Below are 21,971 nucleotides of genomic sequence, written 5' to 3' on the forward strand. Positions count from 1 at the left end.
AAAGAAAGCATCTTCAACAAATGGTGCTGACATAACTGGTTGCTGACTTGTAGAAGACTGCAGATAGATCCATGCCTATTGCCATGCACAAAACTTAAATCCAAATGGATCAAAGACATCAACATAAATCCAGCCACACTGAACCTGTTAGAAGAGAAAGTGAGAGGTACCCTTGAACCAATTGGTACAGGACACCATTTCCTGAACATAACTCCAGTAGCACAGACACTAAAATCGACAATTAATAAATGGGACCTCCTGAAACTGAGAAGATTCTGTAAGGCAAAGGACACAGCAAGACAAAAAGGAAACCCACAAATTGGGAAAAGATATTTACTAACCCCACATCTGACAGAGGGCTGATCTCCAAAATTTACAAAGAACTCAAGAAGCAAGTCTCCAAAACACCAAAGGATCCAATCAAAGAGTGGGCTGCAGAATTAAATAGAGAATTCTCAGTAGAGGAGTCTAAAATGGCTGAGAGACAAGAAAGTGCTCAACATCCCTAGCCATCTGGGAAATGAAAATCAAAACAACTCTGAGATACCATCTTACTCCAGTCAGAATGGCTAAAATAAAAAACTCCAATGACAGTTTATGCTGGAAAGGATGTAGAGAAAGGGAGACACTCCTTCACTGTTGGTAGGAGTGCCGACTCATACAGCCAATTTGGAAATCAGTATGGAGATTCCTCAGGAAAATAGGAATCAGACTACCACAAGACCCAGCAATTCCACTCTTAGGCATATATCCAAAAGGTGCCCATTCATACAACAAGGTTGTCTGTTTCACTATGTTCACAGCAGCATTATTTGTAATAGCAAGAACTTGGAAGCAACCTGAAGAGTGGATAGAGAAACTGTGGTACATTTACACAATGGAGTACTATTCAGTGGAAAAAAAAACAATGGAATCCTGAAATTTGCAGGCAAATGGACGGCACTAGAAGAAACCATCTTGAGTGAGGTAACCCAGTCACAAAAACAGAAACATGGTATGTACTCACTCATATATGGATTTTAGACATGAAGCAGGGGAGTGCCAGCATACAATCCCACTTCCATAGAGTTTGGGAAACAGAACCTTCATCCAGTGACTGGTGGAAGTAGAGGCAGACACCCACAGCTAAACACTGAACTGAACTCCTGGAATCCAGTGACAGAAATGGAGAACTGATGAGCAAAGGAGTTAAGACTGGGCTGGTTTAACCCACAGAAACAGTTGACTTGAATAAGGGGGAGCTCTTGGACTCCAGATTGATGGTTGTGTGAAAAGCATGGGACTGACTCAGATACACTGAATGTGGGTGTCAGTGAGGAGGCCTAGGTAATCTATGGGGCGGGCCTTGGGGAGTAGATCAGTATTTATCCCTGGCACACAAATAGACTTTGAGTGCCCATTCCACAATGAGGGATGCTCTCTCAGCCTGGACTCTTGAGGGAGGGCCTAGGCCCTGCCCTGGATGAAATGACAGACTCTGGAGGTCTACCATGGAGGGCCTCACTCTACCTAGGGATCGGAGTGGAGATTGGGTGGGGGACTAGAGGACCTGATGGGGAGGGTGGGGGAGGAGGAGAGGGAGAGGGAGCTGGGACTGACATGTGAAACAAGCTTGTTTCTAACTTAAATAAAAAACAACAGGAAGAGAGAGAGAGAAAAAAAGAAAATACTGTGATGAGACTGGAGAGATGACTCTGCAGTTAAGAGCATTTGTTCCATAACCATAAAGTCCAGAGTTCAGATCCCAACACCCACATAATAACCCAGTGTTTTGTTTTTTGTTTGTTTGTTGGTTGGTTGGTTTTTTTGAGACAGGGTTTCTCTGTGGCTTTGGAGGCTATTATGGTACTAGCTCTTGTAGACCAGGCTGGTCTCACACTCACAGAGATCCGCCTGCCTCTGCCTCCCAGTGCTGGGATTAAAGGCGTGCGCCACCAACGTCCAGCAACCCAGTGTTTTTTTGTTGTTGTTTTGTTGTTGTTGTTGTTGTTCTCTCTGGGTCACCTTGCTTAATATACTTTCTAGGTTCATGCATTTCTCCTACAAATTTTGTAATTTTGCAGCTGAATAAAATTCTACTGTGTCTACCATTTCCATAATCTGCTCCTCTGTTGTTGGACTACTAAACAGGCTCTGCATTGGGAATATCGTAGCAGGAGATGTGGATGTACGGGGACCTCTGTGCTAGGATGTGCAGTCCTTTGACCCTGTGCTCAGGAGATGTGGGTCTGGGTCACAGGGTAGTTCCATTTTTAAGTTTTTGAGGCCAAATATACATACATGCAGGTAAAATACCAATGCATGCAAAATCAAAATAAATAAATCATTGAAGAAGAAGAGGAAGACGAGGAAAGAAAGAAGAAGAAGGAAGAGGAGGAGGAGGAGAGGAGGAAGAGGGAGAGAAGGATTGGATCTTCTGGAATGGAGTTATAGGCAGTTGTGAAAACTGCACTGCAGTCCTCTACAACATCAGCTTGTGCTCTGAATGTCCATCCAACTCCTAGCTCCCCACGTTTTGTAGAGCCTAGGCTGTAAGTCAAGGGAATGATGCCATCAACTATGAGAGCATGCTTTCACATCTCAGTTTTCTTAATCAGGGTGCTGCTTCAGAGACACCTGTAAAGAGTCTCTGCTAGGTGATTTCTGATCCTGTCAAGGTGATAGTCACACTTTGCCCCTACAGTTAAGTTTGCACTTTGATTCATACATGAGTATTACACTTTAAGTCCAGGTTGGGTATTGTGGTACTTCAAGCATTGTTCTGCTTAGGGTTGATAGAGTTGCTATTTACAATCTCTTGTTTCTATGTGGGTTTTGGATGTTTTGTTTTGGTTTATGAAGAGTGTCATTGGAATGTTTGCAGGGCTTGCACTAAATCTGTGGCTTACTTTAGGTTATACATTTTTGCTGTATGAATTCTGCCAAACTAGGAACATAGCTCTTTCCATAGTATTTTCTTTAATTTCTTTTTTTTAAGTATTTTTTTTACAGGGAAGTATTTCACTTATTTCATTAGCTTTTTTCTTAGATATTTTTAAAAAGCTATTGTGAATGTAATATTTTTCTAAGTTCTCTCTTAGCAAATTTATTACTGATACATGTCAATATATATATATATATGAAAGCTATGTTTTTGGCGTATTGATTTTTTTATTTAATAATAATTTTTATTTAACTTTTTACATGTTACTCCCAGTTTCCTCTCTCTTGCCTACTTTCCCAGGTTCCCCCATCCCTCAAGTCCCCCACTCCATCACCCTCTGCTCCCCAAGAGGATAAGGCCTTCCATGAGGGATTTTCAGTGTCTGTCATATCATCCTAGGCAGAGCCTAGGTCCTCCCCCATGTGTCCAGGCTGAGAGAGCATCCATGCATGTGGAATGGGCTCCCAAAGTCCTTTTGTATGCTAGGAATAAATACTGATCTACTGTCTAAGGTCTCATAGATTGCAGAGGCCTCCTCTCTAACACAGGTTCGTGAGGGGGAGGGGGTCTGGATCAGTCCCATGCCGGTCTCTCAGTCATTAGTCTGGGGTCCATGTATTTCCCCTTGTTCAGGTCAGCTGCCTCTGTGGGTTTTGCCAGCCGGGTCTTGATTCCTTTGCTCATCACTCCTCTTTTCCACTGGGTTCCAGGAGTCTGACTATTTAGCCCAGGCTAGCCTTGAACTCATGGCAATCTCCTGCTGTAGCCTTCTGACTGCTAGAATTAAGGGGCATGCCAATGTGCCTGGTGTGTTCTCTATGTCTCTTATTATTTCCTGCCTTTTTTTAGTCCTTGGCGCTGCCCCTCCTGCTGTCTCTCTTGTGTTTCCCTCATGACCACACAGCCTGTGGGACTTCAGGCAGCATCACAGCTCCAGGGAAAGCAGAGATTCCATCCACTCAGGAGCATTGACCCTAGGTGAATATATTGACACATGATCCTTGCACTCTCAAGTCCTTCTGCAGTGGAGATCAAATTAAATCTTGGAAGTATTAGATGACATACAACTAACAATTTTATGTGTTAGCACTCTTTTGTTAGGAAAAAACACATTTATTCAGCATCATGATCAGATATTACAGTTAGCAATCCACAGTGTGGGTGAAAAAAGGTCTACAGTAAAACCCTCAGTTGGAATGCTTTACACTTTCCACAGACAGAAACTGAAGTAACCTGCTGTACAATTAGTCACAAATACAGTCCTGGTGGTTTTGCCCATACACATGAGTATTGTCTTACAGATCTCTTTGGAGCAACTAGCCCAGCCAATACTCTGCATGTCTGAGTTCACAAATTGGTTACAACCTGTGGCTTTCCTGTTACTTGTGTGGCTCTCCTCTCCTGCTAAGCTTTGGGTCCACTAATTAGAACCTCCAGCCCCTGCCATAGCCTCTGTTGGTGCTGGAACCACCCCAGCCATATTGGTTTGCTGGTTTAAGCAAAGTATTAGCCACCACCACCATAAGGACGGGAGATCCTGCCAAAAATTGCCTCCCTCGTTACCAAATCCATTATAGCCTACTCCATTGCCAACATATCCACCACCACAGCTACCATCAAATCCACCGCCACCCCTGAAGAATCCCCTTCGACCAAAATTGTCATTGCCGCCAAAACCACCTCCACGACCACCACCGAAGTTTCCGGAACCACTTCGCCGTCTAGCCATCTCTTGCTTTGACAGGGCTTTTCTCACTTCACATTGGTGGCCGTTCACAGTGTGGTCTTTCTGGATAACAATCTTGTCCACAGGGTCATGGTAATCAAAGGTGACAAAAGCAAACCCTCTTTTTCTCCCACTGTCTCTGTCCGTCACGATTTCAATCCCTTCTATTTTCCCGTAGTGCTCAAAGTAATCTCGCAGGTGCTGTTCTTCCGTGTCGTCTTTAATACCACCCACGAAGATCTTGTTCACAGTTAGGAGGGCACCTGGTCTCTGGGAATCTTCTCTAGAAAAGGCTCTCTTAGCTTCCACAACCTTTCCATCCACCTTGTGTGGTCTCGCATTCATAGCGGCGTCCACCTCTCCCACGGTGGCGTAGGTGACAAACCCAAAGCCCCTGGATTGCTTGGTGTTTGGATTTCTCTTCACCACACAGTCGGTGAGCGTTCCCCATTGCTTAAAATGGGTTCTTAGACTCTGGTCGGTTGTGTCGGGGCTCAGCCCTCCAATGAAGAGTTTCCGCAGGTGTTCAGGCTCCTTGGGTGATGCCGACTTAGACATGATGACAGGGAAATGAGGGTCTTCAGCGATGCTTCTTAGGTCGAGTCTATAGGCAGTAGTACTTTCTATTTTTTTTGCTCACTTATCCTTTTTTTTAAACGCTGTGATTAAAAAGGACAATGCGATTACCTTTATCTGACAGATTTTTAAATGGGGCATCAAGAAAATTTGAGGAACAGAGGATGCCCAAAACATCAGGATGGGGCCAAACTCAGAGATGATCTGTATAAACCTAGTCTGTGTTTGTCTCCTGGTTTCTATTCATGGGGTATTTTTATAAAATCACTTCACACTGGCTGATATTACCAGGGGAGGCGAGAGCTATGGCATCTACCCTAGTCCTTAGATGGATTTTACTTACTTTCCTCCAGTGTAACTCTCACACTCAAAAAACCCCAGAGACTGTTATTTGGGTTTAAACTTCAAAATGAAATCAGAAAAGCAAAACAGCTGGTCACTAGCTTCTTACCTCTTAGGCTGTATGGGGTATCCTGTCTCCCCGAGCTCTCACCAAGTATCAGACTGCTGCCTCTCCTCTGTGTGCTGTCTCTGAGACCTTGCTTCCGTCTTATATACTTCTCTAAATTTGAGATTAAAGGTGTGAGCTGTAATTCTCTTTAGACTAATCCACTCCTGTGTCAATCTGGTTGTCTTGAACTCACTGAGATCTGCCAACTCTTAATCTTGAGTCCTAAGAATAAAGGTGTGTACCACAACCTCCAAATCTCTGACTGCTGGGATTAAAAGCATGTGTGTGGCTTCTTTTTTTTTTTTGATTTTTTTAATTTTAATTTTAAATATCTTGTTTTACATGTCAATTCCAGTTCCCTCTCCCTCTCCTCCTCTGGCATCCCCCCACCATCTGCCCCATCCTCACACCCTATTGCCAATTTCTTCTACATAGGAGATATCTAGAGTCTACCATTTCACTCAGGGTAGGGTCCAGGCACTTCCCTAAGAGTCCAGGCAGAGAGAGCAACCCTCTTTGTGTTATGGACACACGATGTCTGTTAGTATTCGAGGGATAAACACTGATCCACTGCTCAGGACCCCATAGGTAGCCCAGGCCTCCTCACTGACTCTCACATTCAGGGGATCTGGATCGTTTCCATGCTGGCCTCCCAGCTGTGGTTCTGGGGTCCAAGAGCTCTCCCCTGTTCGGATCAGCTGTCTCTGCTGGTTTTGCCTGCCCATTCTTTGCCAATTTGCTCATCACTCCTCTCTCTCTCTGTTGCTGGGTTCCTCGGGTTCAGTTCAGTGTTTAACTGTGGGTGTTTGCCTCTGCTTCCATCAGTCACTGGATAAAGGCTCCATGATGGTTATAGACATCAAGTTCATTATCAGGAATGATCATTCCAGGTGGTCTCTACACTATTGCTTAGCTTGCCAATTGGTGTCATCCCTTTAGATCACTAGAGGTCACAATGGTGCCTGATCTGTCTTCTAACCTATGATTCCCTCTAACCCCTATCCTACCCCCTCCCCAGTCAACCTTCCTGTTCCTCCACGACCTACTCTCTCTTCCTCTTCTCCCCCTCTCTATTTCCCAGGTTCCCCTACCCCCACCCCTTGTCGTGTTCCCCATCTGTTCAGAGGATCTTGCCTCATTTTTCTTCTCTTGGGCACCATGCATATCTTTTAGGTTCTTTCCTGTTTCCCAGACTTTCTGTCAGTGGAAGTGCAGACTGGCACTCTCCTGATCCATGTCTAAAATCCATATATGAGTGAGTACATCCCATGTTTGTCTTTTTGTGACTCAGGAGGGTTTCTTCCAGTGCTATCCATTTACCTTCGAATTTCAAGATTCCATTGTTTTTTTCTGCTGAGTAATACTCCATTGTGTAAATGTACCCCATTTTCTCTATCCACTGTTCAGTTGAGGGGCATCTAGGTTGCTTCCAGGTTCTGGCTATTACAAATAATGCTGCTATGAACATAGTGGAGCAGATGCCCTTGTATGAATTTGCCTCCTTTGGATATATGCCTAAGAGTGGAATTTCTGGGTCTTGTGGTAGATTGATTCCCATTTTCCTGAGGAATCTCCATACTGAATTCCAAAGAGGCTGTACGAGTTGGCACTCCCACCAGCAGTGGAGGAGTGTTCCCCTCTCTCCACATCCTCTCCAGCATAAATTGTCTTCGGTGTTTTTGACTTTAGCCATTCTGACAGGAGTTAGATGGTATCTCAAAGTTGTTTTGATTTGCATTTCCCTGATGGCTAAGGATGTTGAGCACTTTCTTAAGTGTCTCTTGGCCTCCTCTATTGAGAATTCTCTGTTTAGTTCTGTACCCTACCTTTTAATTGGATCCTTTGGTGTTATGGAGACTCGCTTCTTGAGTTCTTTGTAAATTTTGGAGATTAGCCCTCTGTCAGATGTAGGGTCAGTGAATATCTTTTCCCATTCTGTGGACTGCCTTTCTTTCTTGTTGACTGTGTCCTTTGCCTTACAGAAGCTTTTTAGTTTCATGAGGTCTCATTTGTTAATTGTCTATCTCAGTGTCTGTGCTACTGGTGTTATGTTTAGGAAGTGGTCTCCTGTACCAGCTCGTTGAAGAGTATCTCCCACTTTCTCTTCTAAAAGTTTCAGTGTGGCTTGATTTATGTTGAGATCCTTGATCCATTTGGACTTAAGTTTTGTACAAGGTGATAAACATGGATCTATCTGCAGTCTTCTGCATACCAGTACCCAGTTATGCCAGCACCATTTGTTGAAGATGCTTTCTTTTTTCCATTGTACAATTTTAGCTTCTTTGTCAAAAATCAAGCATTCATAGGTGTGTGGGTTAAAATCAGGGTTTTCAATTCGGTTCCATTGGTCTACCTGCCTATTTTTGTGCTAATACCAAGCTGTTTTCAGGACTATAGCTCTATAATAGAGCTTGAAGTCAGGTATGGTGATGCCTCCTGAAGTTCCTTTATTGTATAGGGTTGTTTTGGCTATCCTGGACCTTTTGTTTTTCCATATAAAGTTGATTAATGTTCTTTCCAGGTCCTTGAAGAATTGTGCCGGAATTTTGATAGGGATTGCTTTGAATCTGTAGACTGCTTTTGGCAAGATTGACATTTTTATTATGTTGATCTTACCAATCCAAGAGCATGGGAGATCTTTCCATTTTCTGGTATCAAAGTTCTCGATATACAGTGTGGGGAGCCGCCCCCACATTCTCCATTACAAGATGGCGCCGACATCCATTGTCGGTTGGAGTAAACAACCTTGGTGCGCATGTGCCTGCTACTTTTCCATCCCTTACTCTCTGCCTCTCCCGTGGCGTCATATGGGCTGACGAGCAGGAGCCAGTCAGGAGATGACACGTCCGAGGCGGGGACTGCTGAGCTATATAAGGGTTGGGCTTTTCGCTCCCTGGGTCTCTGCTCTGTAAGCTTATGCTCTCCTTCTCAAGACTCATTAAAGCTGTTCTGCAGAAGGATCCTAAGTTTGCCGCGTCGTTCTTGCTGGCGAGACAGTAGCGCGGGACAATACAGGTCTTTCACTTCCTTGGTTAACATTATCCCCAGATATTTGATGCTGTTTATGGCTATTGTAAAGGGTGAGTGAGGTTTCTCTGATTTCTTTCTCAGTCACTTCATCATCTGTATGTAATAGGGCCACTGATTTTTTTGAGTTTATCTTGTATCCTGCCACTTTGCTGAAGTTGTTTATCAGCTCTAGGAGTTCCCTTGCAGGAACGTATGTAAACTATCATATCATCTGCAAATAGTGAAAGTTTGACTTCTTCTTTTCCTATTTGTATCCCCTTTATCTCCTTTTGTTGTCTTATTGCTATACCTAGGACTTCAAGTATAATATTGAAGAGATATGGAGAGAGTGGACAGCCTTGTCTTGTTCCTGATTTTAGAGGAATTGCTTTGAGTTTCTCTCCATTTAGTTTGATGTTAGCTGTTGGTTTACTGTATATTGCTTTTATTATATTCAGGTATGTTCCTGTTATCCCTGATCTCTCTAGGACCTTTATCATGAAGGGCTGCTGGATTTTGTCAGAGGATTTTTCAGCATCTAGTGAGATGATCATGTGGTTTTTCTTTTGCCGTTTTTTTATATGGTGGATTACATTGATAGATTTTCTAATGTTGAACCATCCTTGCATTCCTGGGATGAAGCCTACTTGATCATGGTGGATGATTTTTCTGATGTGTTCTTGAATCCGGTTTGCTAGTGTTTTATTGAGTATTTTTGCATCGATGTTCATGAGGGAAATTGGTCTATAGTTTTCTTTCTTAGTTGTGTCTTTGTGTGGCTTGGGTATCAAGGAAATTGTAGCCTCATAAAAAGAGTTTGGCAGTGAGCCTACTGCTTCTATTGTGTGGAATACTTTGAGGAGTATTGGAATTAGCTCTCCTTTGAGTTTCTGGTAAAATTCTGCATTGAAGCCATCTGGGCCTGGGTTTTTTTTGTTTGGGAGACTTTTGATGACTGCTTCTATTTCATTAAGAGCTATAGGTCTGTTTAGATTGTTTATCTGCTCTTGATTTAGATTTGGCAGGTGATATCTATCCAGGAAATTGTCCATTTCCTTTAAATTTTCAAATTTTGTGGAGTACAGATTTTCAAAGTATGCCCTGATGATTCTCTGGATTTCCTCAGAGTCCGTTGTTATGTCCCCTTTTTCATTTCTGATTTTGTTAGTTAGCATGCTCTCTCTCTGTGTTTTGGTTAGTTTGGACAGAGGTTTGTCTATTTTGTTGATTTTCTCAAAGAACTAACTCTTTGTTTCATTGATTCTTCTCAATGTTCTCCTGGTTTCTACTTGATTTCATTCAGCCCTCAATTTGATTATTTCCTGGCATCTGCTCCTCCTGGGTGAGTTTGCTTCTTTTTGTTCTAGAACATTCAGCTGTGCTATTAATTCTCTAGTATGACTGTTCTCCAGTTTTTTCATGTGGGCACTTAGTGCTATAAACTTTCCTCTCAGCACTGCGTTCAAAGTGTCCCATAAGTTTGTGTATGTTGTGTCTTCATTCTCATTGAAATCTAGGAAGTCTTTAATTTCTTTTTTTATTTCTTCCTTTACCCAGGGATGGTGCAATTGTGCATTATCCAATCTCCATGAGGTTGTAGGCTTTCCGCGATTTGTGTTATTGTTGAATTCTAATGTTAATGCATGGTGGTCTGAGAAGATACAGGGGGTTATTCCAATTTTTTTGTATCTGTGGAGATTTGCTATGTTTCCTATTATGTGGTCAATTTTAGAGAAGGTTCCATGTGGCGCCGAGAAGAAGGTATATCCCTTTGTGTTTGGGTGGAATGTTCTATAGATGTCTGTTAAACCCAGTTGGGTCATAACTTCTATTAGTTCTTTTGTTTCTTTGTTAAGTTTCTGTCTGGAGGTCCTGTCTAGCGGTGAGAGCGGAGTGTTGAAGTCTCCTACTATTAGTGTGTGAGATTTTATGTGCAATTTGAACTTTAGTAATGTTTCTTTCACAAACGTAGGTGCCTTTGTATTTGGGGAGTAGATGTTTAAAATTGAGACTTCATTTTGATGTACTTTTCCTTTGATGAATATGAAATGCCCTTCTTCATCTCTTATGATTGATTTTAATTTGAATTCTAGTTTGTTAGATATAAGGATTGCTACATCCGATTGTTTCTTGGGTCTGTTTGATTGGAAAATCTTTTCCCAACCCTTTACCCTGAGATACTGTCTGTCTTTGATGTTGAGATGTGTTTCTTGTATGCAGCGGAAGGATGGGTTCTGTCTTCGTATCCATTCTGCCAGTCTGTGTCTTTTTATAGGCAAGTTGAGGCCGTTGTCATTGAGGGATATCAATGACCATTGATTGATGATTCTTGTTTGTGCTTGATTTATTGGTAGTGAAGTTATTTTGTGTAGTTTCTCCCCCCTTTTTCTTTTGGTGTTATATAAAGTGGGATTATTTATTGCCTGTGTCTTTGTGAGTGTAGTTATCTTCCTTGGATCTAGGTTTTCCTTTTAGCACTTTCTGTAGAGCTGGATTCATGGACACGTATTGTTTAAATCTGGCTTTGTCATGGAATATTTTGTTTTCTCCATCTATGGTAATTTGAAGGTTTGCTGGCATCCTTGTTCCCTTAGCGTTTGTAGGACATCTGACCAGGATCTTCTGGCTTTCATCGTTTCCATTGAGAAGTCAGTTGTAATTTGGATAAGTTTCCTTTTATATGTTACTTGGCCTTTTTCTTTAGCTGCTTTTAATATTTTCTCTTTATTATGTAGGTTTGATGTTTTGATTATTATATGGCGAGGTGGCTTGTTTTTGTGGTCCAGCCTGTTTGGTGTTCTGCAAGATTCTTGCGTTTTCATAGGCATATCCTTCTTTAGGTTAGGGAAGTTTTCTTCTATGATTTTGTTGAATATGTTTTCTTTACCTTTGAGCTGTATTTCTTCGACTTCTTCTTCTATACCTATTATTCTCAGGTTTGGCTTCTTCACGGTGTCCCATATTTCCTGGATATTTTGTGTTAAGGACTTGTTGGTTTTGAGATTTTCTTTGGTTGACGAATCTATATCCTCTAATGAGTCTTCAACACCTGGGATTCTCTCTTCTATCTCTTGTATTCTATTGGTGATACTTCCATCTGTAGTTCCTAATCATTTACCAGCTTTTCCATTTCCAGCATCCCCTTGTTCTGTGTTTTCTTTATTGTTTCTATTTCAACTTTCAATCCTTCAACTGATTGAGTTGTTTCCTTCATTTGTTTGGTTGTTTTTTCTTGGCACTCTTTAGATTCTTTGTTTATTTCTTGATTTTTCCCCCATTTCATGGATTTTTTGTTTGTTTTTTCCTCTATTCCTTCAAGGGATTTCCTCGTTTCTTCTTTGATGGTCTCTATCATCTTTATAAAATGATTTTTAAGGTCTGTCTCATCTGCTTCATCTATGTAGTGCTTTTCAGGTCTTGCTGGCATTGGTTCCCTAAATTCTGGTGGGGTCATGTTGGTATTTTGACTGCTGTGTGAGCTCTTATTCTGTCTTCTTTCCATTTCTTCTTCCAGTGGGTTCTGGTGGGGTCTTTCCGTCTCCACTGGTCTCCTTCCTTCCTGAAGCTGACAGGGATCATTGGAGATTGGGGCCTGGAAGGGCTGATGCCTTTCCTGTGTGGGCCGGTCTTCTGGATGCCAGGATAGGCCCCAGAAGATCGAGGGGGTTGGGGTCAGGCGGAGGATGGGGAGTGTCCCCCCAGAGACTCAAGCTCATCTAGCTGGGATCACCGGAGATTGGGGCCTGGAAGGGCTGATGTCTTTCCTGTGTCGGCGGGTCTTCTGGATGCCAGGAATGGCCCCAGAAGATCAAGGGGATGGGGGTCGGGTGGAGAATGGGGAGTGTCCCCCCCAGAGACAGAAGCTCACCTGCTGGCTGGGATTGCGGGAGTATGGGGCCTCATGTGTGTGGCTTCTATATCTTCTGACTGATTGCTTTCTGAATCTTCAGGCAAGATTTAACTATACATCACCATGTAGACCTCCCCAGTGACTGAGTGTTCCAGCCCATGCAGATACGAATGAACATATGACCTAGGGGAAACAGGCTCATTTGAGAACTTCAAATTACATTATAAGAATACTCAGATTTTTTTATGGCTCTTTAAACAAGTGTGTGCAGCCAGAGTTGAGCCATGGACAATGTCAGCATGAAAATTGAAATGGAAGCGAATCCTAAAACTAGCAGGCTTCCACACCAAGGGCAGCAGAGTTCAGCCCTCCTAGGTCAGTGGTATCATTTGCTGTGAGGGAGTATCCATCTGAGGAAGTTTCTTTTACAGATTGCAATATTCTGCCCTCTAGCACACCTAAAGCCACAATGTAAATGTGGTGTGTCGGGGATTGTTCGTGAGGATGTAGCAAATTTGTCAGATGGGCATAGGAACATGTGATGTTGGTAATTCTCAAGAAGAGAATTTGGATGCCAAGAAATATGGAAGGGAGCGTAGGAATGCCCATGCCTTCCACAGTTCCTAGGGAACAGTCAGGGTAAATGATTGTTTTTCTGATGACAACATTACTGTTTTTTATAGAAACTTGTACATGCTGGCCACGAAGTAGGCTTAATAATAATAAGAAGTTTAATAATAAAGTTGAGCCTTGGTGTGCAAATTGCTCCCAGGTGCTCTGCTGCCTTGAATCCCGTGTTTTTCCTTTCAGCTCTTCGTGGGCTTTGCCTCCTCAGTTCAGCCCCATTTACACCAGCGATCTTTGTCCTCTAGGGTTTGGTGATACTGATGGAGATCTTAAGATTTACATACAATACCAGAGTGAGGATCTCTGCTTTTTAAAATGTCTCCAGCATTGGGAAGCTCTCTTCAGCTTTCCCTGGGTTACTCAGTGACAGGAAATGACAGGAAGGGTTAGCTGTGTCATATTCAGGAGATGTCATCTCATGGTCTTCTTGGGGACTGTGGTGATGCACATGCTTCACGGTGACACACAGGAGATCTCAGCACCCACACAACAGTCTAGTGGTTTTTTGTTGTGTTTTTCTCTGGGTTACCTTGCTTAATATACTTTCTAGGTTCACCCATTTCTTCTACAATCTTGTAATTTTACTTTTCTTTACTGCTGAATAGAATTCCACTGTGTCTATCATTTTCAAAATGTGCTCCTCTGTTGCTGGACAGCTAAGCAATCTCTACATTGGGAATATCGTAGCAGGAGATGTGGATGAGCGTTGACCGCTGTGCTAGGATGTGCAGTGATTTGTTCCTGAGCTCAGGAGAGGTCGGATTGTATCCCAGGGTACTTCCATTTTTAATCTTTGAGGCCCCCCATACATATATGCATATAAAACCCATGCCAAATCAAAATAAATAAATCACTGAAGAACAGGAAAAAGATGAGGAAGAGGAAGAAGAGAATAAGGAAAGAGAAGGGAGAAAGAGGAGGTGGAAGAGGAAAAGGAGGTGGAGGAGGAGGACAGAGAGAAGGATTGGATCTTCTGGAACTGAAGTTACTGGCAGTTGTGAAAACTGAACTGCAGTCCTCTGCAACATCAGCCAGGGCTCTGAATGTCTATCTGACTGCTAGCTCCCCACGTTTTGTAGGCTGTAAGTCAAGGGAATGATGCCTTCAACTACGAGAGCATGCTTTCCAGTCTATTTTCCTAACCAAGGTGCTGCTTCAGAGACACACCTGTAAAGAGTCTCTGCTAGGTGATTTCTGATCCTGTCAATGTGACAGCCTCACTTTGTCCCTACAGTTAAGTTTGCACTTTGATTTACACATGAGTGTTTCAGTTTTTGTTGAGGTTGGGTAATGTGGTACTTACACCATTGTTTGTTTTGCTTAGGGTTGATACATTTGCAATTTCCAATCTCATGTTTCTGTGTGGGTTTTGGATTTTTTTCTTGCGGTTCTATGAAGGGTGTCATTGGAATTTTTACAGGATTTGTACTGAATCTGTGGCTTACTTTAGGTAGTAAGTTTTTGCTGCATGAATCCTGCCAATCTGGGAACATAACTCTCTCCATAAACTAGTGTTTTCTTTAATTTCCTTTTTTAAAATGGTCTTATTTTTTCATACAACGAAGTGTTCTTCTTATTTCATTATATATAACCTTAAATATTTTTTATATACGGGTTTTGAATGTAATATTTTTCTATGTTCTGTATTCGCAAATTACTGATACATATAAATATATGTGACATCTACTAATTATTGTGTATTGATGTTTTGTTTTTTGACTTTATAATAATTTTTATTTAACTTTTTACATATGGTACTTTTAGTTTCCTCTCCCTTCCCTGCTCTGTTCCCCAAGAGGATAAGGCCTCCCACGAGAAATTTTCAGTGTCTGTCATATCATCCTAGGCAGAGCCTAGGTCCTTCCCCATGTGTCCAGGCTGAGAGAGGATCCCTGAATGTGGAATGGGCTCCCAATGTCCTTTTGTATGCTAGGGATGAATACTGGTCTACTGTCTAAGGTCCCATAGATTGCCAAGGCCTCCTCTCTGACACACAGGTTCATGAGGGGGAGGGGTCTGGATCAGTCCCATGCAGGTCTCTCAGTCATTAGTCTGGGGTCCACGTATTTCCCCTTGTTCAGGTCAGCTGCCTCTGTGGGTTTCACCAGCCCTGCCTTGATTCCTTTGCTCATCACACCTCTTTTCACCTGGGTTCCAGGAGCCTGACTCCATGGTCCAGGCTAGCCTAGACCTCATGACTGTCTTTTGGTGCAGCCTCTGTGTGGTAGAATTAAGGGGCATGCCAATGTGCCTGGTGTGTTCTCTATGTCTCTTTCTCTTTCCTGCCTTTTGTTAGTCCTTGGCACTGCCCCACCTGCTGTCACTCTTGTGTTTCCCTCATGACCACACAGCCTGTGGGACTTCAGGCAGCATCACAGCTCCAGGGAAAGCAGAGATTCCATCCACTCAGGAGCATTGACCCTAGGTGACTATACTGACCCATGATCCTTGCACTCTCAAGTCCTTCTGCAGTGGGGATCAAATTAAAACTTGGAGGAATTAGATGGCGCCCAACAAACAACAATTTAATGTGTTAGTACTCTTTTTTTTTTAAAGAAAAGACACATTTTATTCAGCGACTTGATCAGATATTACAGTTAGCAATCCACACGTGGGTGAAAAAAGGTCTACAGTAAAACCCTCTGTTGGAATGCTTTACACTTTTCACAGAACAGAAACTGAAGTACCTGCTACACAACTCTCACAAATACAGTCCTGGAGATTTTGCCCCTACAGGTGAGTATTGTCCAACACATCTCTTCTTTGGAGCAGCTAGGTGCTGCCACCACTGTGCTTGGCTGAGTTCATAAATCAGTTGGGAGTTATAGCTTCCTGTGACTCTCCGCTCCTGCTAAGCCTTGTTCCCTGGCTGGAATTGGAACCTCCTGCCACTGCCGTAGCTACTGTTGATTCTGGAACCTCCACAGCCACTTTTTTTTCTTGGTTTAGCAAAGTGTTGTCCTCACCGCCTTTAGGATGGGAGCCCTTGCCCCAATTGCTTCCAGCATTACCAAATCCATTAGAGCCACCCCCACTGCCATCATATCCACCCCCACGGCTACCATCGAATCTACCACCATCCCTGAAGTTTCCCCTTCGACCAAAATTGTCATTGCCGCCAAAACCACCTCCACGACCACCACCGAAGTTTCCGGGACCACTTCGACGTCTAGCCATCTCTCGCTTTGACAGGGCTTTTCTCACCTCACATTGGTGGCCGTTCACAGTATGGTCTTTCTGGATAACAATCTTGTCCACAGCGTCATGGTCATCAAAGGTGACAAAAGCAAACCCTCTTCTTCTCCCACTGCCTCTGTCTGTCACGATTTCAATCCCTTCTATTTTCCCGTACTGCTCAAAGTAATTTCGCAGGTGCTGTTCTTCCGTGTCGTCTTTAATACCACCCACGAAGATCTTGTTCACAGTTAGGAGGGCACCTGGTCTCTGGGAATCTTCTCTAGAAAAGGCTCTCTTAGCATCCACAACCTTTCCATCCACCTTGTGTGGTCTCGCATTCATAGCGGCGTCCACCTCTCCCACGGTGGCGTAGGTGACAAACCCAAAGCCCCTGGATTGCTTGGTGTTTGGATCCCTCTTCAGCACACAGTCGGTGAGCGTTCCCCATTGCTTAAAATGTGATCTTAGACTCTGGTCGGTTGTGTCGGGGCTCAGCCCTCCAATGAAGAGTTTCCGCAGCTGTTCAGGCTCCTTGGGTGATGCTGACTTAGACATGATGACAGGGAAATGAGGGTCCTCAGCGATGCTTCTTAGGTCAAGTCTACAGGCAGTAGTACTTTCTATTTTATTGCTTGTTTATTCTTTTCTTTTTAACCCTGTGAGTTACAAGGACAATGTGAATATCCTTAACAGATTTTTAAATGGGTCCTCAAGAAACTATGTCTGATTGGAAAAACCTTTTCCCAACTGTTAACTTTGAGGTATTGGAGGACATGGGGGAGAAGGAAGGTTGAGTAGGGGGAAGGATATAGGAGAGCAGGATGAGAGATACCATAATAGAGGGACTCATTACAGGTTTGAGGAGAGATCTGGCACCAGTGAGATCTCTAGCAATCTACAAGGATGACACCAACTGGCAAACTAAGCAATAGTGTAGAGACTACCTTAAATGCCCCTCCCTGATGATGACTTTGACGACTTCCTTATGTGTCATCCTAGAACCTTCATCCAGTGACAGAAGCAGAGATATAAACCCACAGCTAAACACTGACTGAACTCCTGGAACCCAGTGACAGAGAGGGAGGACTGATGACAAAGAGGTCAAGAGTGGGTTGGTTTAACCCACAGAAACAGCTGACCTGATCAAGAGGAAGCTCTTGGACCCCAGACTGATGTCTGAGAGGAAAGCATGGGACTGATCCAGATTCCCTGAATGTGGGTGCAGTGACTAGGCTGCACAATCTGTGGGGCCTTAGGTAGCAGATCAGTATTTATCCCTGGCATACAAATGGATTTTGGGTGCTCAAGAATGCTCTTTCAGCCTGGTCTCTTCATGGAGGGGCTAGGCACTCTCCTGAATGACGTGACAAACAAGGAGATCCTCCATAGAGGGCCTCACCCTCCCTCGGGATCAGAGTGGGGATTGGGTTGGTGGCTGGTGGGCCAGGGAGCAGGGTAGGTAGAGGGAGCTCAGGTTGGCATGTCAGTCAAGGTTGTGTCTAATATGAATTTTTTAAAAATGAAAAAAGGAGAAACCAACAAACCACAATAAAGCAAATTAGCCAGGAATGTTATTAAACACACATCATCTCATGGGCAGGTGGTGCATTTACTGGGCAAATTTTGGCAAGTGGACTTTCTGGCTCACTGAGGTCATATGCTGTTACTCATGAAAGAGAGCGGTAATGCTCAGCCAAACCATTTAATAAGATCTCATTTAGTAATGTTATCCTGTTATATAAAATGACAGTACCTAGGTTGAATGAATACAGCAACAGTATCTAGGTTTAAAGGGATTCCAAAATATCTTCCTTGCAATAATTCAGCACATACACAAGTGTCTAGAATTTGTGGGAAAGTGATCAGAGAGTAAAAATAAATAAATAATCTTAAAACTTAATTATGAGGATCAGAGAATGCGTAAAACATCTGGATGGGTCCAAACTGAGAGATGTACTGTCAAAACCTAGTCTTGTTTGCCTACTGGTTTCTATTTATGAGGTATATTTATAAAATCACTCCACACTGGCAGATGCTGCCAGGAGAGAGAAGAAATGTGGCATTAACCCCATGCCTCAGGTGAATTTGACCTTCCCTACCCCAGTGTAACAAAATTTAAATAAAAAACCCAGATACTGATTTGGGGTTAAAACTTCAAGTTGAACGTCAGAAAATCTAGCTTCTTACCTCTATCTTAGGCTGAATGGGATGGTCCCTTCTTCACTAGCTGTCACTAAGCCACAGACTGCTGCCTCTTCTCTGAGTGGCTGGTCTGTGAGACCTTGCTTGTGTCTTATATACTTCCCTGACATTGGCATTAAAGGTGTGAGCTGTAATTCTCTTTAGAGTCATCCACTCTGGGTTGCCTTGACCTCCCAAAGATCAGTCTACCTCTTAATGCTGAGTCCTAAGATTAAAGGAATTTAATATTCTGGCTGCTGGGATTAGAGGTGTGTGCCTTGCTTCTATGGCTTCTGACTGACTGCTTTCAGATTGCTAAGACAAGCTTTAAAAATCATAAACAACACACCAATGTAGACCTGCCCAGTAACTGACAGAAGGACCATAAGATTACCTTTATCTGACAGATTTGTAAATGGGGCATGAAGAAATTATGAGGAACGGAGGATGCCCAAAATTTCCGGATGGGGCCAATCTCACGATGAACTGTCAAAACCTAGTATGTGTTTGTCTCCTGGTTTCTATTCATGGGGTATTTTTATAAAATCACTTCACACCGGCTGATAGGCTGATATTGCCAGGGGACGCTAGGCCTGTGGCATCTACCCTAGGCCTCAGATGGTCTTGACTTTCTTACACCCACACAAAAAAACCCAAGAGATGGTTATTTGGGTTCACACTTCAAGCTGAAATCAGAAAAGCAAAACAGCTGGTCACTAGCTTCTTACCTCTATCTTAGGCTGAATGGGGTATCCTGTCTCCACGAGCTGTCACCAAGCATCAGACTGCTGCCTGTCCTCTGTGCATTCTCTCTGAGACTTTGCTTCTGTCTTATATGCTTTCCTAATGTTGAGATTAAAGGTGTGAGCCGTAATTCTCTTTAGAATGATCTACTCCTGGGTAGATCTGGGTTGTCTTGAACTCACAGAGATCTGTCAACACTCAATTCTAAATCCTAAGATTAAAGGTGTGTACCACCATCTCCCAGCCTCTGACTGCTTGGATTAAAGGCATGTGTGTGACTGCCTGGGTTCTGTATCCTCAGGTAAGCTTTATCAAATCATACACAATATATCACCATGTAGACATGCCCAGCGACTGACTGATTCAGCCCTAGCAGTAAGGAATGAATATCAGACCCAGGGGAAACAGACTCTTTCTAGAAATTCACATTAACATTATAAGAGCCATGGACAAAGTCAGCAGGAAAACTGGAATGGAAGAGAAGCCTAAAACAAGTGGCTTTTCATATGAAGGGCAGCATAGTTCAGGCCTCCTAGGCCAGTGGTATATTTTGCTGTGAGACAGTCTCCATCTGAGGATGCTTCTTATACAGATAGCAATACTCTGCCCTGTAGAACACCTAAAGCCATAATGTAAATATGGTGTGTTGGGGATTGTTTGTGAGGATGTAGCAAATTTGTAAGATGGGCATAGGAACATGTGATGTTGGTAATTCTCAAGTAGAGAGTTTGGATGCCATGAACTATGGAAACGAGCATAGGAATGCCCATGCTTTCCACAATTCCTAGGGAACAGTCAGGGTAAATGATTGTTTTTCTGATGACAACATTACTGTTTTTTTTATAGAACCTTGGACATGCTGGCTATGAAGCAGGCTTAATAATAAGAAGTTTAATAATAAAATGGAGCCTTGGTGTGCAAATTGCACCCAGGTGCTCTTCTGTCTTGAGTCCCCTGGTTTTCCTTTCAGCTCTTCCTGGGCTTTGCTTCCTAAGTTCAGCCCTATTTACACCAACGATTTTTGTCCTCTAGGGTTTTGATGATACTGATGGAGAGTTTTAGATTGTTATACAAAACCAGAGTGAGAATCTCTGCTTTTTAAAATGTCTCCAGCATTGGGAAGCTCTCTTCAGCTTTCCCTGACTTACTCAGTGACAGAAACTGACAAAAAGGGTTAGCTGTGTCATGTTCAGGAGATGTCATCTCATGGTCTCCTTGGGGACTGTGGTGATGCACAAGCTTCACAGTGACCCACAGGAGTACCAGCACCCAGTCAAAGGGTTTTTTTGTTGTGTTTTTTCTCTGGGTGACCTTGCTTAATATACTTTCTAGGTTCACCCATTTCTTCTACAATCTTGTAATTTTATCTTTCTTTACAGCTGAATAGAATTCCACTGTGTCTATCATTTTCAAAATGTGCTCCTCTGGTGCTGGACAGCTAAGCTGTCTCTACATTAGGAATACTGTAGCAGGAGATGTGGATGAGCATTGACCTTTGTGCTAGGATGGGCAGTGATTTGTCCCTGTGCTCAGCAAAGGTCATAATGGGTCACAGCATAGTTCCATATTTAATTTTTGAGGCCCAACATACATATATGCATGTAAAACCCATGCCAAATCAAAATAAATAAATCATTGAAGAACAGGAAGAAGAAGAGGAAGAGGAGGAAGAGAAGAAGGACCGGGAAGGGTTCAGGAGCAGGTAGAGGAGGAGGAGGACCTGGAGGAAGAGGAGGAGGAGGAGGACAGAGTAAGATTGGTCTTCTGGAACGGAAGTTACTTGCAGTTGTGAAAACTGAACTGCAGTCCTCTACAACACCAGCTAGGGCTCTGAAAGTCTATCCAGCTCCTAGTTCCCCACGTTTTGTAGGCTGTAAGTCAAGGGAATGATGCCATCAACTATGAGAGCATGCTTTCCCTTCTCAGTTTTCCTAACCAAGGTGCTGGTTTAGAGACACACCTTTAAAGACTCTCTGCTAGGTGATTTCCGATATGACAAGGTGACAATCACTCTTTGTCCCTACTGATAAGTTTCCACTTAGATTTATACATGAGTGTTTCAGTTTTTGTCGAGGTTGGGTGTTGTGGTAATTCAACCAGTGTTTGTTTTGCTTAGGGTTGATACATTTGCAATTTCCAATCTCTTGTTCCTGTATGGGTTTTGGATTTTTCTTTTGATTCTATGAAGAGTGGCATTGGAATCTTTACTGGAGTTGTACTGAATCTGTGGCTCACTTTAGGTAGTACATTTTCGCGGTTTGAATTCTGCCAATCTGGGAACATAGCTCTTTCCATAAACTAGTGTTTTCTTTAATGTCCTTTTTTAAAATGGTCTCATTTTTTTCTTACAGTGAAGTGTTTCACTTATTTCATTAGGTTTATTCTTAGATGTTTTTTTAAAATTCTATTTTGGATGTAACAATATTCTATGTTCTCTCTTAGCAAATTTATTACTGATAAATATCAGTATATATGAAAGGTACTTATTGTTGTGTATTGGTTTTTTTGTTTTATGACTTCATAATAATTTTTAATTATCTTTTTACATATGGTACTTTTATTTCCCTTTCCCTCCCCTGCTCTGGTCCCCAATAGGATAAGGCCTCCCACTAGAAATTTTCAGTGTCTGTCATATCATCCTAGGGAAAGCCTAGGTCCTCCCCCATGTGTCCAGGCTAGGAGAGCATCCCTGAATGTGAAATGGGCT

General features: G+C 42.8%; 1 protein-coding gene and 1 pseudogene across 1 annotated transcript; both read right to left on the reverse strand.

Annotated features, from left to right (window-relative positions):
- Positions 1-4,347: 4,347 nt before the first annotated feature.
- On the reverse strand, positions 4,348-5,207 carry LOC101839539 (annotated as a pseudogene).
- Positions 5,208-16,013: 10,806 nt separating this feature from the next.
- LOC121139428 (heterogeneous nuclear ribonucleoprotein A1-like) lies at positions 16,014-16,894 on the reverse strand. Its single transcript, XM_040743313.1, is given in 2 exon segments — positions 16,014-16,124; positions 16,127-16,894. Coding segments are annotated over 2 exon segments (879 nt in total).
- Positions 16,895-21,971: the final 5,077 nt, after the last annotated feature.

This window comes from Mesocricetus auratus, unplaced genomic scaffold (genome assembly GCF_017639785.1).
Source record: "Mesocricetus auratus isolate SY011 unplaced genomic scaffold, BCM_Maur_2.0 Super-Scaffold_15014, whole genome shotgun sequence".
In the NCBI taxonomy this organism is placed as follows: domain Eukaryota; kingdom Metazoa; phylum Chordata; class Mammalia; order Rodentia; family Cricetidae; genus Mesocricetus; species Mesocricetus auratus.